At 47.2% G+C, this 18,062-nt stretch overlaps 1 protein-coding gene across 1 annotated transcript in view; it reads right to left on the reverse strand.

Moving 5' to 3' along the window:
- Positions 1-18,062, reverse strand: part of LOC120930503 (solute carrier organic anion transporter family member 1C1-like) — a 162,970-nt gene that overhangs the window by 43,003 nt on the left and 101,905 nt on the right. The window contains exons 11-13 of the mRNA XM_040341681.1: positions 14,289-14,352; positions 12,882-13,213; positions 787-951 (exon numbers count right to left, since the gene is read on the reverse strand). Coding sequence (XP_040197615.1) covers positions 787-951; positions 12,882-13,213; positions 14,289-14,352 — 561 coding nt within the window. The remainder of the gene's footprint in view (positions 1-786; positions 952-12,881; positions 13,214-14,288; positions 14,353-18,062) is intronic.

Here is an 18,062-nt window from a genome sequence, read left to right on the forward strand (position 1 = left end):
CGCGTATCTCCAAGGGGGCGGCTTCTATTTAAATTAAGCGCGCCCCCGATTCTAACGAACTGCGCATGCACCGGGCTTAAAATAGCCCAGTGCGCATGCTCCAGTTCTCGGCGTAAAACGTCAATGACACCGACGTGTGCGTCATTGACGTAAAGTCGTATTCAAGAACGACTTAGGGAAACGACGTAGCCGACGGAAAAACACGACGCGGACCCGACGCCATACTTAACATGGCCTACGTGGGACTTGCGTAAACTTACCCCTCATATAGCAGGGGTAAGTTTACGCTTACGCAAACGACGTTAGCGACGTTCGGGAATCGGCGTATCAGGCTCATTTGCATAAACAAATGAGACCTGAACGTAAACGCCATCTAGCGGCGGGCGGAGTAATTACATTTAAGATCCGACAGTGTAAGTGACTTACACATGGCGGATCTTAAGTGTATCTATGCAAAAATGATTCTAAGAATCAGTCACATAGATACACGGGCCAAAAAAGAGAGATACGATGGAGTATCCTGAGATACTCCATCGTATCCTTACTCAGAATATGGCCCAGTGTAACTAAATAGTCAGCATGGGTAGAAAAAAAGTTTTAGCTAATAAGATTTTAAGCAGGTCAACAGGTATTTCTTTGCACTTGGCAAACACTTTCAATGTGATTTTTAACATCATTATCATTTGCATTCAATCAATATTATACCATGTGAATTCCCTTAGTTCCATATCCTTCATGTATTAGTGCCATATTATGGGGCATGCAACTGCATGGTTTGGGACTCACCATTGATGAAATTAGACCTGGAGATGGACTGTCCATACTGCTGCTCCATGTATTTTGGTTTGTACGTTATGAAGCCGATTATGCTGTTTAAACGCAGCAATGCAATGCCCATCAGCAATATATACAGATGGTTACATGCCAGCTTTTTCAGTGCCAAGTGGAATCCTGGAAGGAAGACACACAAAGGGTTAAAGTGATTTGTAAAGTCTCACGTTTTTTCCTATAAAAATAACAAACATGTCATACTTGCCAGCTTTGTTGCAGTGGATTTGCACAGAGCAGCCCGTATCCTCCTCTTCTCGCATCCCTCTTCTGTGACCCTGGCCCCTCCCTCCCGAACCGAGTCACAGCTCAGTATGTCCATTCAGACATGGAGCCCCGACTCGGCCCCGTCCCCTCTCTCCCCTGATTGGCTAGCTGACTTTGATGGACAGCAGCGACATCCAATGGCACAGCTGCTGTGTCTCAGCCAATCTGGTGGGAGAATCTCGGATCATCGCTGGACAGAGAGGGACCTTGGGTAAGTGTTTGGTGGTCTGAGGCGGGCTGCTGCACACAGATGGCTTTTTATCTTAATGTATAGAATGCACCTTCTGCCTTTACAACCCCTTTAACACCAAGCTACTGTTCTATCTCCCCTAGCAAGTAGTTTAACCACTTCCTTACTGGGCACATATACCCCTTCCTGACCAGGTGAAATTTCAGCTTGTGGCACTGCGTCATTTTAACTGACAATTGCGCGGTCGTGCGACGTGGCTCCCAAACAAAATTGACGTCCTTTTTCCCCCCACAAATAGAGCTTTCTTTTGGTGGTATTTGATCGCCTCTGCGGTTTTTATTTTTTGCGCTATAAACAAAAATAGAGCGACAATTTTGAAAAAAAAACAATATTTTTTACTTGTTGCTATAATAAATAGCCCAATTTTTTTTAAAAAACATTTTTTTTCTCAGTCTAGGCCAAGGGTCTCAAACTGGTGGCCCTCCAGCTGTTGTAAAACTACAAGTCCCATCATGCCTCTGCCTGTGGGAGTCATGCTGGTAACTGTCATTCTTGCAATGCCTCATTGGACTTGTAGTTTTGCAACAGCTGGAGGGCCGCCAGTTTGAGACGCCTGGTCTAGGCGATACGTATTCTTCTACATATTTTTTGGGGAAAAAAAATAAAAAAAATCGCAAGAAGCGTCTGGTTTGCGCAAAAGTTATTGCGCTTACAAAATAGGGGACAGAATTATTATTATTTTTTATTATTTTTTTTACTACTAATGGCGGTGATCAGCATTTTTTTCGTGACTGCGACATTATGGCGGACACATCGGACACTTTTGACACATTTTTGGCGCCATTCACATTTATACAGCGATCAGTGCTATAAATATGCACTAATTACTGTATAAATGTGACTGGCACTGAAGGGGTTAACACTAGGGGGTGAGGAAGGGGTTAAATGTGTACCCTAAATTGTGTTCTAACTGTAGGTGGAGGGGGGTGACTGGGGGAGGTGACCGATCTATGTCCGTATGTACAAGGGACACAGATCGGTCTCCTCTCTCCCCTGACAGGACATGGATCTCTGTGTTTACACACAGAGCTCCACATCTTGTCCCTGTAGCTGCCGATCCCGAGTCCCTGGTGGACATCACGGCTGCCAGGCACTCGCATCGGCATCTCAGCGATGCGGCGAGCACGCGTGCGCCGCCGTCGGACGCGCGCGCCTGCGCCGCTGGATGCGCGCGCAGGCCGTCTTTTTACGGCCTGTTAGAGATTCAGAACCACCCCGCGGCCGTATAAAGTCGTACGGCCGTCGGGTAGTGGTTAAAGGTTAACTAAAGGCAAAACTTTTTGTTTAATTTTGGATAGGGTGGAGAGGGATAAGACCCCTATTAGGTTTTGATTGCTGTCTGTGCCCCTGTTAGGGAGATTTAAGCAGGCCATACACGGTCGAATTTCGAACAAATTTTCGTTTCAAAATCAGAAAGTTCGTTTTTTTTTGTGATCCGATGATGCTACCATTGATTTTTGAAATTTGGCCGACCAAACCTTCATGTTGCCAGGAATATTCTTTTCTCTTCAGGAATATTCTTTTATCTCCGTGAATATTCTTTTCTTGCACATTTTTTTTTCTATTACTTTTCTCGCAGATTCTCCCATCATTGATCAGAAAATCATTTGTTTTTCAAAAAATTTCCAACATGTCGGATTCCTCAAATTTGACTGCCACACGAAAATCGGCTGTTGCTGCAGCCCACTAATGGCTATCGGTTCAAAATTCATACGAAAATTCTTTGATACGATTTTCAAAAGAAAATTCTTTCGAAATTCGAACCACCTTTAGGCCTCATTCACACTTGGCCGTTCGGGTCCGTCTGTCGGCGGACCTGAACGGCCGCTCCATGCATCGCTATGGAGCGTCGGATGTCAGCGGAGACATGTCCGCTGATATCCTACCCGATCCGACCCGCTAAAAACAGATGTATGGGGGCCACGTCCCCATTCGTCCATGCGGATCAGATCGGGTAAGATTTGATGAAAACGGACATGCTGTCCGTTTTCATCAGATCGCTCCATAGGGACACAGCGGTGCCCGACAAGCCCCTCCCCGCTCAGTGAGCAGAGAGGAGCTTGTCATCGTCGGCTCAGCGGAGATCTGCGGACTGATCTCCCGCTGAGCCGACGGGAGCAGGCGGACTCCGTAGCGACGGAGTCCACCAAGTGTGAATGAAGCCTTACTCTCTCTGTCTAGTTTACGATTTTCATTAACCACTTTCACTCCCTTCCTGCCCAGGACAATTTTCAGCTTCCAGCACTGCCACATTTTAAATGACAATTGTGCGGCCATGCAATGCATTTGTCACACCTAAAGAATCCAACATGGTCCAAAAAGGTGACCATTTTCTTAGGTGGGTCAGGGATGCATTTTTAGGTGTGGTAAATGCCTAACGTAGAACCTGTACAAAAGGAAAAAGAAAGACCAGGACAAATGTATGAAATAGCCAGGGTTATTACTTGTGGGACCACACATGTCACATACATTTTGGAGTGTGAATGTGGCCTGCAGTATGTGGGTAGAACCACCAGGCAACTAAATGTATGATTACGACAACATAGCCTTTGAATAGAATCATAGGGGTCTGATAATGTATATATGTATATGGAGACTGTCACTTTAAGAATTTTTTAATAAGCTTGATTTATTTTTTTCCTTCTTAGGTGGCTTGTTTCCCGAGAAATGAAACTAAGCAACGTCTGTGGCGACACGGACTACTGATAAGGACTCAAAGGCTGCTCAAATTAGGCTTTTGTACCAAAACCAGTCTGAACTGAACTAGATACTGCTGAAATCCCTTTTTTTACCAGTCACATAATATAACCAATAAAAGCAACAATCAGCGCACAAATAATACAGTTAAACTAAAAATATTGCAAGCTGAACACAAAAAAAGGTAATCACGCCCTCAAATGTAGCAAATGAAAAAAATATGTAAGTGCAGCGCAATGAAAGTCCATTTAAAAGTAACTGAAGATGACACCCAGTGATACAGCAAAAACTCTTCAAACGAAAGTGATGTAACCTCCACCAACAAGAGGAATGCTTCCTTACCAGATGGGATGGACCATTGCGTTAACAACGGGTCAAAACAGCTTGGTCTCACCATAGGAGAGAAGACACGGATGGATCCAGCAGAGTGGTATGTAATCCGATCAGATGGGATGGGCCATTAACATTACCAACTGGTCAAAACAGCTTGGTCTCAGCATAGGAGAGAAGATGCGGATTGATCCAGTAGAGTGGTAAGTAATCCGATCAGATATGAAAAAACAACAGAAAACACGATCTCAGTGTAGACTGTTTGTATTTTATTCCAAGGGTAAAAAAGTTCACTATACAGCAAAAATCCTGGACAGTAAGGCCCGGAGCAGAAGACAGCATGCAATAGGCGTAGGGCCGGCCATGACAGGGTTAACAGAAAACCCTTGGCAAAGAGGTAGGAGGTGTTTGGAGAGAGGACAGTGGGGAGGGAAAGGAGGTTATAAATTCCTCCTCCCCTCTTTCCCGGGTAACAGAACGTGGGGAGAGATTTTCCCACCCACCCTCCCTGGTTTACGGGTTTCTCGTTGGTATGTAGTTATAAGGGTCTGTGAGGGTTGGTTTTTGGTTTTGGGTGCTTTCCTTGTTTTTGTTTCTCCCATACAGGTACGAGATTTAAGATGTTGTGGCGGTGGCGGGTGTTTGGACTTTGCAGAAGAAGAAATTACCCCAAAGTGGATGCCATTACCCAGAGGTGGTATGGGTTCTGAAGGGGTGTTAGTTGCCAGTTTACCAAGTGTAGCTGGGAGGTTGGTTAATGGGGGCACTGCGGTCAGTGGTCGTCTCTGAGCCAGCTTGTCGGCTTGAGGCCTATCACCAGAGGTTAGGTACCGCAGTGCCCAACATTTTAAAATGGTTACAAGTTAGTGTTAATGGTGCCTGCAAAGTCCAGCACTAGTAGGGTTAAAACTGTTGTTTCTCAGGTATATATGTGTTTACATGTTATTTATTATTTAATATTTAAAGGTTATTTAAATAAAAGGAGGCTGCTACGGCCAGTTTTTACTCCAAGCTACAGTGGTGGTCTCATTATTTATTAAAGGTAAAGGGGGAGTAAAAGTTGTGGGTCTTAGCAGTAAAAAGGATAAATTATGTGATACCATAGTCATGGTCAATAGGCACAGGTAAATCCACTGGAGGACTACCGTCTGGTATAGCGAATGAGATTAAAACCATAAAAAATCATGGCAAGTAGCTGTGGTGTACAGCCGCAAACGGCAATGGAAAGGACGCGGGTGACGTCTCAAAGCTCCTCCCCCGTACACACGTTATGTCAGATTGGACTTCGTCAGCGGTGGGTGGAGCAAAGGTGTCACCAGACTTCTAGATATACAGACGCGGTAACCATGGTGAGAGTCCCAAACATTTGCACAGGCCATGACAGGAAGCCTGAGTGAGAGGAAACTCAGCCGTAACAGGAAGCCTGAGTGAGAGGAAACTCGGCACACCAGCCATAAAGTGACAACACCCATGGAAACTCGGCACACCAGCCATAAGGTGACAACACCCATGGATACACCGGGCCGACTTTTAACAGTATAAAATACACCCCCAATTAGGAGTATACATTATATTAAAAAGCATAAACGTACACCTTTCCTATGTACACAACTGTAAAACAATAAAGTTCATATGTATAATGCGTCACATTTGAACACACTGAGAAGAGATCATAAGGAAATAGCAAAAAGAGCATTGAATCAAACAGAAGAAATACATAATAATAAAATATAAAAGACCATATATAATCATTTATTGGAGATGAAGCAGTTAAGATCAAACTCAACGTTCAACCCCCTTGGCACCAAAACTTGGCTCTCATAGATCCAAAATGACTCACGCTGGCTGAGTTGGCGGATGAAGTTCCCCCCTCTCCAGTGTGGCTGGACCCTCTCTAGACCCCAAAACTTCAAACACCTTGGATCCTTATTATGAAAATATCGGAAGTGTTTAGATACAATATGGGTCCTTAGTCCTTTAATAATGTTGTTAACATGCTCTCCAATGCGCACATGGAGAGGTCTAGATGTCCTCCCGATGTACTGTAATCCGCAGTCACACTGGAGAACATACACAACCCCTACAGTGTTACAAGTGATGAGGCTTTTGATAGGATAAGTGTTCCCTGTGGTATTAGCTATAAATTCCTTCCGTTTTTTAACATGCATAGAAACCAGTTAGGAGTGGGAAAATCCCCCCGACTTTTACCACAGGGGGGTCAACAACACTTGGGGCTATGACATCCCTCAGTGTAGGTGCCCTACGGTAGATGAACCTGGGGCGTGGTGGTATAATAGTACCCAACACCTGATCCTTCTGTAAGATATTCCAATATTTCATAATAATTTTTTCATTTTTTTTTTATGTTGAACATTGTAATCTAGAATGATCCGAAGTTGAGTACTGTCTGTTTTTGGTGGCGACCTAGGACACCGACCGGCTACCAAAGGTGCACGATCCATATCCCCAACCTTTTTGATTTCACTAGCAATCGCATCCTTATTATATCCCGTTTGCAGGAAACGTTCCGCAAGGATGTCTGATTGTTTAAAAAAATCTGACCCCAGGGTACAGTTACGCCACAGGCGAATAAACTGCCCCCTGGAGATATTGCACAACCAAGATTTGTGATGGCAAGGGGTATAAAACCATTTCTGTCAGACTGTTTAAAGAAATTCCTGGTTTTGTAGCCAGAACCAGCTCTAAAGATCTCCAGATCAAGAAACGACAAACTGGAGGCATTGGAGCTCCAAGTTAGCCTGATGTTTTTGTCATTCCCGTTTAACCTGGACATAAAGAGCTGATAAGATCATCGATGTAGCGAAAATACAGTTTCAATTGGGCTGGTCTGTCTTTGAATACAGTTTCTTCTTCCCACAAAGCCATGAATAGATTGGTTACGCTGGGTGCAAACCTTGCACCCATTGCAACGCCGAGTGTTTGTAGGAAAAATCTATGGTCGTACCAAAAATAATTTCTAGACAAACAAAACTCAAGGGCTTCAACGAGGAACCTTTGTAATGAGACAGGTAAGTTGGAAGAACTTAGGGCCCATTTGACAGATTTAATAGCATCCTCATGTCCTATGATGGTGTATAATGAGCCCACGTCAGCCGTGACAATAAGACTATTGTCACAGGCCGGCGTAGACTCAATTATTTGAATAGCATGTCTAGTGTCCTTGAGATAAGCAGTAGTGGTAGAGACCAGAGGTTTAAGAAAATTAACGATATATTGTCCCAGGCGTGCAGTGACCGAATCTATCCCGTTAACAATGGGTCGGCCCGGAGGGGCCAAGGCATTTTTATGCACTTTAGGCAAAAAATAGATAATAGGCCTTCTGCATGCACTGGGATCCAAGTATAGCAATTCCTTTTTATTTAGTACACCTCTGGTAAAACCTTGCTTAATCAATGACTGAAGCTCACTCTTATAAACAAGGACAGGATCGTTGCTCAGCAGTTTGTAAGTGGACCGATCTGACAACAATGTGTTAATTTCCTCATTATAATATGTTTTGCTCATTACCACCAGGACCCCCCCCCCCCTTATCGGCGGGTCTGACCACCACATTTTTATTTTTCTCCAGGGATGCGATTCCCAATTTTAAATAATGTGGATCCCTAACTTTTTTACTTTTCATGGATTCCAATTCGCTGGCAACCATGTTTTTAAACACTTCTATATGCCTATGGTCATGTTTAAAAGGGTTAAAAACTGACTTCTTGGACAGGTTAGAGTATACCTCCTGGGGGACAACTGAGCCAGGGACAGAAATAGGAACTGGACGAGGAGCCCCGGGTTTGGACAAAAAATACCGCTTAATGTTTAAGGTCCTAACAAATTTTGCAAACTAATATATGTTTGAAATTTGTTAAAATTGCGGACCGGAGCAAAATTAAGTCCCTTGTCTAAAACTTTCAGTTCGTCACTAGATAGTTCTAAACCACTAATGTAGTGCAACAGTTAATATAGATTTCCTGGGATGGCCTGGGTGGGGCTATATAGGAAGGAGAGGAAATAAGAAGGTAACCAGAACAGTTTCGGGCCTCTTAATGGACACATGGAGACAGGTAAGCTGCCAGACTATTGCATATCCATGACAATGACGTCAGTGAGGACAAGGAACGGGACATGGCTAGCTTGGTATCCAACCTTGTGCAAATGGAGAGTTTGCGGTTGTGCAAATGGACTGTTTGCGGTTGTTTGCGGTGCGTTAAACGGGGAGTTTGGTCTGTCACTGTGAAGCGGGCGTAACCCTTACACTACCTGATCGATACAATATCATACCTGATGTTTTAAAGCACGTTATTCCAAACAATTTAGGAATGTTAGGTGATTTATGCCCTTTATGGATTAAAACCTGACTCTGCGTCAACTACGTAATTTTCCATGGGAGTTTTGCCATGGATCCCCCTCCGGCATGCCACAGTCCAGGTGTTAGTCCCCTTGAAACAACTTTTCCATCACTATTGTGGCCAGAAAGAGTCCCTGTGGGTTTTAAAATTTGCCTGCCTATTGAAGTCTATGGCGGTTCGCCCGGTTCGCCCGTTCGCGAACATTTGCGGAAATTTGCATTCGCCGTTCGCAAACGAAAATTTTATGTTTGCGACATCTCTATTTATAAACCCAGTACGTTTGACCATTACAATGGGTGCTGATGAGATGGCACTGATGGGCACTGATGAGGCTGCACTGATGGGCACTGATAAGCTGCATGGGTGGAAGTACACCATTTGTTTTCATATTGTCACACTGAAGCTGTTTTCACTGAAGAAGGAGAACTGAGCACTTTAGTTACTGTTGGAGACAGACTATTATACACTTACAGCACATGTGCACTTTATTTTAAACAATTACTGTTATGCACTTTTTTGTGTATTTATTTTTCTGATGATTTGATATATGTCTATATCACACACCAAAATGAGCATCTGTACCCTGACTCCATAGACTCTGTTATCATGACTTTAGTACAACAGATGTCCTACTTCACTTACTTACCACCTTAACAAAAAACCTTAGTATCCCCCCAACCTCTGCCCATTAAATTGAAACCACACCATTGCTTGTTGGGGAAAAAATAGGCCGTAGCAGCCTGATTTATTAACATAATATATTTTAACACAAACTAAGCAAGAACATCTGCTAACTTAAAACTACCTGAAGATTGGTCCCCGCAGGCAAAGCCTCTATCCTTCCGTAAAATATCTATATATATATAAACATATATATATATGCCCTTTTTGATGCACTCCGGTCTTCGGATTCCTCTGCAGGCCTCAAGCCGAACAGGCTCAAAGGCGTCTCACGACCGTAGTGCTCCATACTCCATTCTTCCAGCTAACCTCCGTTAACTGGCATCACCCTCATCATCGCCTGTCACCGACAGGTCATTAATTTCATTCTCAAAGTCTATTCCTTACCCGCAGGGACCAACCAACGCTGCCACGACAACCCATTTTTGAACCTGTAACAAAATATAAAGAAAACAAAACACACACACACAAATCACACATACTACAACCCCCCATGATGCTCTACCACTACAATAAGGGGTGGGTGGGCGGGAACTTTCTTCCGCGCTGTGTTGCCGGGAGGGCGGGGACCAAACATTAAATAAACTCCCTTCCCCCGCCCCCCGGGACCTGACAGCCAACCATTAATTTTGCTGTCCCCTGTGACGTCAGTCATGCCAGCCCTCCACCGAGTCCACTGCGTTCCCCTGCTCTGGGCTTTTCTTGACTTTAGTACAACAGATGTCCTACTTCACTTACTTACCACCTTAACAAAAAACCTTAGTATCCCCCCAACCTCTGCCCATTAAATTGAAACCACACCATTGCTTGTTGGGGAAAAAATAGGCCGTAGCAGCCTGATTTATTAACATAATATATTTTAACACAAACTAAGCAAGAACATCTGCTAACTTAAAACTACCTGAAGATTGGTCCCCGCAGGCAAAGCCTCTATCCTTCCGTAAAATATCTATATATATATAAACATATATATATATGCCCTTTTTGATGCACTCCGGTCTTCGGATTCCTCTGCAGGCCTCAAGCCGAACAGGCTCAAAGGCGTCTCACGACCGTAGTGCTCCATACTCCATTCTTCCAGCTAACCTCCGTTAACTGGCATCACCCTCATCATCGCCTGTCACCGACAGGTCATTAATTTCATTCTCAAAGTCTATTCCTTACCCGCAGGGACCAACCAACGCCACCAGCACCCAAAGGTAAAACCTTACCCTTGGGTGCCCCTCCACACCCTAATGGCCCTCTGAATCCCATCCTGTAACCCCAATACCCACATGTCAATCCCAACTGGGCTAAGGTGGACCCCATCTCCTCGCAGATACCTCCAGGTCTCTTCCTCTAATTCCATATGGCGTACCACCAACCCCCCGTTCCTCACTACAAACTTGGCCACGTCCCTATTAATTTTCCTCCGGGCCCTGTTGATTCCCGCTACCGACCTAGCCATACGCCATGCAGTCCGAGCCACAATGTCGGACCACACGACGATCATATCCGGAAAGGCCATCCGAAGTCTCAAGATATCAAACTTGATATCCCGAGTGATGTCCATCATTGCTCTGACCCCTAGGTCGTTGCCCCCCACGTGCAAGAGTAAGACGTCAGGGGGCCTGTCCAGCCGCGCAAAGCGATGCACTTCCGGAACCACCCTACCCCAGAGCATTCCCGGAATCCCTAACCAGTGCACGCTTGCCTCTTCCCTCGGGAAACCCAACTGCCGACCGCTATGTCTAAGCTCAGCCCGTTTTGCCCCCCAAAAGACATAAGAATGTCCCATTATCCATACTAGTGCCGGGGTCCCACCTGAAAGAAAAAAGACAATTGCACCGGGTAATCCACCGCATAACCCAGCAACACTCAAACAGATCACACTACACCCCAGACCCCCTCCCCACCGCCACTTGACGTTACCGTCCTAAACATCCAATAGGTGGGGACGGACATAACTCTGAAACCTCCTAGATTCCCATCTGCCTATGCGCTGTATGGCTTCCGTACCCAATCCCCAACGGGCCGCCTCTGAGGCCGCCCCTATCCTAAAGGAGTGGGAAGAAAAACCCTTGCCATCCAACCCCATGGCTAACAAACACTTCCTAAAAACAGCCCCGAACTGATATTTTGACAACGGCAACCCGTCCCTATGTACCAGAAACGACCCCGTCGCCTCAGGCCGTTCTGCCCCGAAGGCCCGCACCGCCTGCACCGGACATAAAGGAGAACCCGTAATTGTAAATACCTGTATGGACTTGCCCCGTCCCCCCTGGTCCGTCTTTGACTTCGGCAGCCAAATAGATACCCTGTCCTGCCCACAAGCCACATCTTGAGAGCCCAAGCCCCCTTGACATTTGGTAGACGGGCTGACCAACTCACTGATCCTGAAAGCCCCGAAGAAAGCTAACGTGAAGGCCGCCCTGAACAGCAAAAACTCATATTCCGAAGAACAAATAACCGGTAATTTTTTCAGCATTCCTTCCAGTAGAGCAAACGACACGGGGCGCCTGGAGTCCCTTGTCGTTCCTGCCTTTCTATAACCTCTCAGCGCCTGCCGCACCCAGAAATCCTTCGTGAAGTCCTGGCAACCCCGCAATTTAAAAAGGAACGCAAGACCTGCCATCTTTTTGTTCAGCGTGGCCACAGACGTGCCGTCCTCCATGTTCCTAGCCACGAAGTACAACACCAGCCATCGTGTCTCCGACCCGAACGGGTCCACAGCCACCATTCTTGCCAAAGCCTCCCATTCCAACCACACCTTGCTATACGCCCCCCAAGTTGCCTCACTCACCGACCTCCTGAGCCATTTTGATATCACGCCAATGCAACCCTCCACAGCCAATCCGGACAAGGCTCTCCGTGTCGTTCCGCCTCCGGGGCCAACTCTCGGAACCTGTCCCACTGAAATCGAGACAGCGCGTCAGCAATAACATTCTCAACCCCAGGCAGATGAACTGCATGGACAAAAATATTCAACTGTAGGCACCGTAGAACCAGATGCTGCAACACCCGAACCACCGGCGGTGATGAAGCCGATACCCTGTTAATGACCTGAACCACTCCCAGGTTGTCCCCATGGAACCTGACCTTCCGATCCCTGAACTCCGAGCCCCACAACTCAACCGCCAGTACCACCGGAAATAATTCCAATAGCACCAAATTCTTAGTGAAACCCGCGTCCACCCAGTCTTGCGGCCAAGGACCCGCACACCACTTGCCCTGAAAGAATGCTCCAAAGCCTGTGGAGCCCGCAGCATCCGTGTACAGCTCCAAGTCAAAGTTACTGACCGGTCCCGCCATCCACAATGCCCGGCCGTTGAATGACTCCAAAAAGGAGTGCCACACCCTCAGATCCTCCCTAAGAACCCTGCCGAGCGTGACAAAGTGGTTAGGGGAACTCACGCCCGCGGTCGCCGCCGACAGCCGTCGGCTAAACACCCGCCCCATGGGCAAAATACGGCACGCGAAATTAAGCTTACCGAGCAACGACTGTAGCGCTCTCAGCTTCACTTTCCTGACCCCCAGCATGCCCCTGATTTCTGCCTTCATCGCCTCAAGTTTGTCCTCCGGCAGGCGGCATTCCATTGCCATGGAATCCAATGTTATGCCCAGGAAAGTCATCTCCGTGCTTGGGCCCTCCGTCTTCTCGGGAGACAAGGGGACCCCGAAGCGCTCCGCCATGTGTTCCAGCGTTGCCAGCAGAATCGCCGCGATCCGTGACGCCGCCGGTCCAATGCACAGGAAGTCATCCAGGTAGTGGATGATAGAACTCACCCCGGCCACGTCCCTAACCACCCATTCCAAGAATGAGCTGAACATCTCGAACAGTGCACACGAAATGGAACACCCCATGGGCAAGCACTTGTCCACATAAAACTGCCCCCCCCAATGACACCCCAACAGCCGAAAGCTGTCCGGGTGCACTGGCAATAAGCGGAAAGCGGCTTCAATGTCCGATTTTGCCATCAAGGACCCCCGCCCATAATGTCGCACCCAATGGACAGCCGCATCGAATGACGTGTAGCTCACTGTGCACGCCTCCTGGTCTATAGCGTCATTAACCGACCCCCCTTTTGGGAAGGAGAGGTGGTGTATCAGCCTAAACTTGTTGGGTTCCTTTTTGGGCACCACCCCCAGCGGAGAAACTACCAGATCCCCCCAGGGTGCTGCCGAAAAAGGACCTCCCATGCGCCCCAGAGCTACCTCCTTCCGCAGCTTCTCCGAAACCACTTCCGGATGTAAGAGCGCAGACCGCAAGTTGCGCGGGACCGGGGGTACCACCCCCAGCGCACACGGTATTTGAAAACCCTCTGAGAAACCCTTTTCCAGTGCCCGAGCCGCCCCCCTGTCCGGATACCTACCGAGAAACGGCCGCATCCTTTCCACCATCACCGGTGTCGTCCCTCTTGTTCGCAAAATCTCCGGAACGTCCCTTCCCCTGCTTGAAGCACTTTGACAACGGGTGGGAGCCTCCGCAACCAGAGCACTCGTGTTTGTATCTGCAGGTGCCTCCGAATTTGCAAGTGCCGGAGCTAAACTGCCAACACACCCCTTTTGCCCGACCGGCCGGTTGTCCAAGGGAAGATGGACCCCCGGCCCCCCCTTGAAAGGACTGCCCCGGAACCCTCGCCGCCGTCATCAAACACAGCCAAAGGTTCATATCCTTTTGATTCCAGCGCAGGTCCTGCCGCACCGCCATCCGCTGTCGGAATTGTTCATCATATCGCAGCCAAGCGGATCCTCCGTATATCCTGTGTGCCTCCCCTATCGCATTCTGATATATGAAGAGCCCTGAGCAGCATTCCGGCTTTTTCTCCCCTACCACACACGCTAGGATGCTGAACGCTTGTAGCCAATTAGTAAACGTCCGTGGAATCAAGCGATACCTGCGCCGTTCCTCCTCCTCCTTCTTGGATTCATCCGGCTTCCCCCTGTCCAGGTTGAACTTCTCTAATGGGAGTAACGCGAAAATCTCCACATACTCACCCTTCCATATCTTCTCCCGGACCTCTGCCTTCAAATGTGTCCCCAGCGACGCCTCATAGCATAAGTACACCTCACATTTCGCCGTGTCAGCGAGGCGGATTATTTCCTGTCGCGCAACCTCACTTGCCACCGCCCCTTTTTCCACTGTTGCTGCCGCCGGAGCCGCAGCTGCTCCCGAACCCCCGCTCACCGCGGGGGCGGATGCCACCACCGGCCCAGCCGTCACCACCGCCGGCAGAGTGTTAATTGTAGCGACCACCCCTCCCCCCACCGGAACCGCAGGGGGGACCCAAGCCGCAACCGGGCCCGCCGTCGCCCCATCTGAGCCCTCAAATCTGCCCACCAGCTCTTTTATGCCCGCTAAAAAACCTGCAAAACCACCCCCCCCAGGGACACCCCCCCCCCCCCGGTGTCACAGACTGAGAGCCCCCTGCCCGTGTATCCGCCCCCCCCGAGATGACACCCCCCCCCCCGCTGCCCCCAGCAGACATCACACCCCTCCCCACAGTACGAGGCAAAGATAAAAGTGACTTACCGGGCTGCCTAGGTGATGACCCACCAGCCGATCGTCCCGTCTCCACCGCTGCTGCTACCGTCCTGGATGGTTGCTCGTCCTCCGAATCCGTCAGCTCCCCTTCCGACCGTAGCGTGGATGGATCCTCTTCTTCTGCTGATTGCACCCCAGGGGAAGGATCCCTGGCTGCCGTGGGCCTGGCGTCCGCCTGGTCACTCCTCCGCGCGCCCGACCCGTTCACCGACTTCTGCGCCGCTTTCCGTGGGCCTGGGGGGGTCTCCCCATCCCTGCTGCCCCCAACTAGGTCGCCGGTGGTCCCCTCCCCTTCAATCCGCACTGCGGCAAGGCTGTGGGCCGAGGACATGGAAAGCCCAGCAGCCGGGCCTCTAGGTCTCCCACGCTGAGGCGCCGCACCCCCCGCGGTGGCGCGGGGGGCGGGGCCCGCCGAATCACCATCCGCACGCCGCGCGGGCCCAGGTGCTGCTCCAGGGCTGGCCGAACGGCCGGCTGCCGCGCCACGGCCCCGATTGGGATTCCTCCCGTTCCCCCCTTTTGTGGGCAATGCTGCGCGCTTGGCGGGGGGGCCCGGAGGGGCCCGCGAACGGGGGCTCCCTTGTCTTCTCTGGGCCCTGGGGGATGTGTCTGGGGAAAAGCGCTCCGGCGGGCGAGAACGCCGGGCGCGTCCTGTGTCCCTCCCCCCCGCGTCCTCAATAGCTGCCGACCTACCGAAAATAGGCCGCAGCTGGTCCCGAAGCCACTCAGGGCCGTGCGCCGCCGCCTCCGCCTGCAGCTGATCCAACATGAGCTGCACTTCAGACATCCTCACTGAACTTTCTTCCGCGCTGTGTTGCCGGGAGGGCGGGGACCAAACATTAAATAAACTCCCTTCCCCCGCCCCCCGGGACCTGACAGCCAACCATTAATTTTGCTGTCCCCTGTGACGTCAGTCATGCCAGCCCTCCACCGAGTCCACTGCGTTCCCCTGCTCTGGGCTTTTCTGGAAATTATTAGGGGACAGTGAAAGGAATGGAAGATCATAGAAGACAGGATCAAACACAAATTTACACAATACCGAGGATAACCCCCTTATGTTCCACAGTGAGTTTAACAAGCAAGCTTTATTGCATATACAGACTGATTTCACTTTTGTGGGTTTAGTAACACTTTAAAGAGAAGCTCCAGGCTCCCTCAAAAAAATAGTCAGCAGTTACAAATACTGTATCTGCTGATTTATAAGGACACTTACCTGTGCAGCGATCCAGCGATATCCTCAACCAAGCCAATTCTTCATCAGGGCCGGCGCTACCACTAGGCGAAGTAAGCAGCCGCTTGGAGCGCACTACCACCTAGGGCGCAAGCGCTAGCTGCGAGTGGGACAGATCAGCAGGGGGATCGGAGCACACTGAGAGCTCCAGAGAGAGAGAGAGATGAGCTGGGCGTATCACAGCCAGCTCTGACATCTATCCCCTCCCCTTGCTGCCCACACAGCCAGTTAGAGGAGAGGAGCTGCTTTTACTCCTCCCCTCCTCTCCTTGTGTCTGCCCCGCCCACTCTCCCCGGCATACAGGGGATGTGGGCGGGAATTTTTAAGCACAGCAAACAGAAGGGAAAGATGGAGGAGTGTGATATCCATCCAGTGAGTGAGTACACTGTACACTGATGTAGGGGTGGCCTTCATTCCCTTCTCTCTCTCTCTCTCTCTCTCTCTCTCTCTCTCTCTCTCTTCACCCTCTCTTCACCTTTCTTTCTTTCTCTCTCCCTATTATCTGTCTATCTATCTGTCAGATTATCTATCTATCTATCTATCTATCTATCTATCTATCTATCTATCTATCTATCTATCTATCTGTCAGATTATCTATCTATCTATCTATCTGTCAGATTATCTATCTATCTATCTATCAGATTATCTATCTATCAGATTATCTATCTATCTATCTATCAGACTATCTATCTATCTATCTATCTATCTATCTATCTATCTATCTATCTATCTATCTATCTATCTATCAGATTATCTATCTATCTATCTATCAGATTATCTATCTATCTATCTATCTATCTATCTATCTATCTATCTATCTATCTATCTATCAGATTGTCTATCTATCTATCTATCTATCTATCTATCTATCTATCTATCTATCTATCTATCTATCTATCTATCTATCAGATTATCTATCTATCTATCTATCTATCTATCTATCTATCTATCTATCTATCTATCTATCTATCTATCTATCTATCAGATTATCTATCTATCTATCTATCTATCAGATTATCTATCTATCTATCAGATTATCTATCTATCTATCTATCTATCTATCTATCTATCTATCTATCTATCTATCTATCTATCAGATTATCTATCTATCTATCTATCTATCTATCTATCTATCTATCTATCTATCTATCAGATTATCTATCTATCTATCTATCTATCAGATTATCTATCTATCAGATTATCTATCTATCTATCTATCTATCTATCTATCTATCTATCTATCTATCTATCTATCTATCTATCTATCAGATTATCTATCTATCTATCTATCAGATTATCTATCTATCTATCTATCTATCTATCTATCTATCTATCTATCTATCTATCTATCTATCTATCTATCAGATTGTCTATCTATCTATCTATCTATCTATCTATCTATCTATCTATCTATCTATCTATCTATCTATCTATCTATCTATCTATCAGATTATCTATCTATCTATCTATCTATCTATCTATCTATCTATCTATCAGATTATCTATCTATCTATCTATCTATCTATCTATCTATCTATCTATCTATCTATCTATCAGATTATCTATCTATCTATCTATCTATCTATCTATCTATCTATCTATCTATCTATCTATCTATCTATCTATCTATCTATCTATCAGATTATCTATCTATCTATCTATCTATCTATCTATCTATCTATCTATCTATCTATCTATCAGATTATCTATCTATCTATCTATCTATCTATCTATCTATCTATCTATCTATCTATCTATCAGATTATCTATCTATCTATCTATCTATCAGATTATCTATCTATCTATCTATCTATCTATCTATCTATCTATCTATCTATCTATCTATCTGTCTATCTATCTGTCTATCAGATTATCTATCTATCTATCTATCTATCT

Source organism: Rana temporaria, chromosome 3 (genome assembly GCF_905171775.1).
Source record: "Rana temporaria chromosome 3, aRanTem1.1, whole genome shotgun sequence".
NCBI lineage: Eukaryota > Metazoa > Chordata > Amphibia > Anura > Ranidae > Rana > Rana temporaria.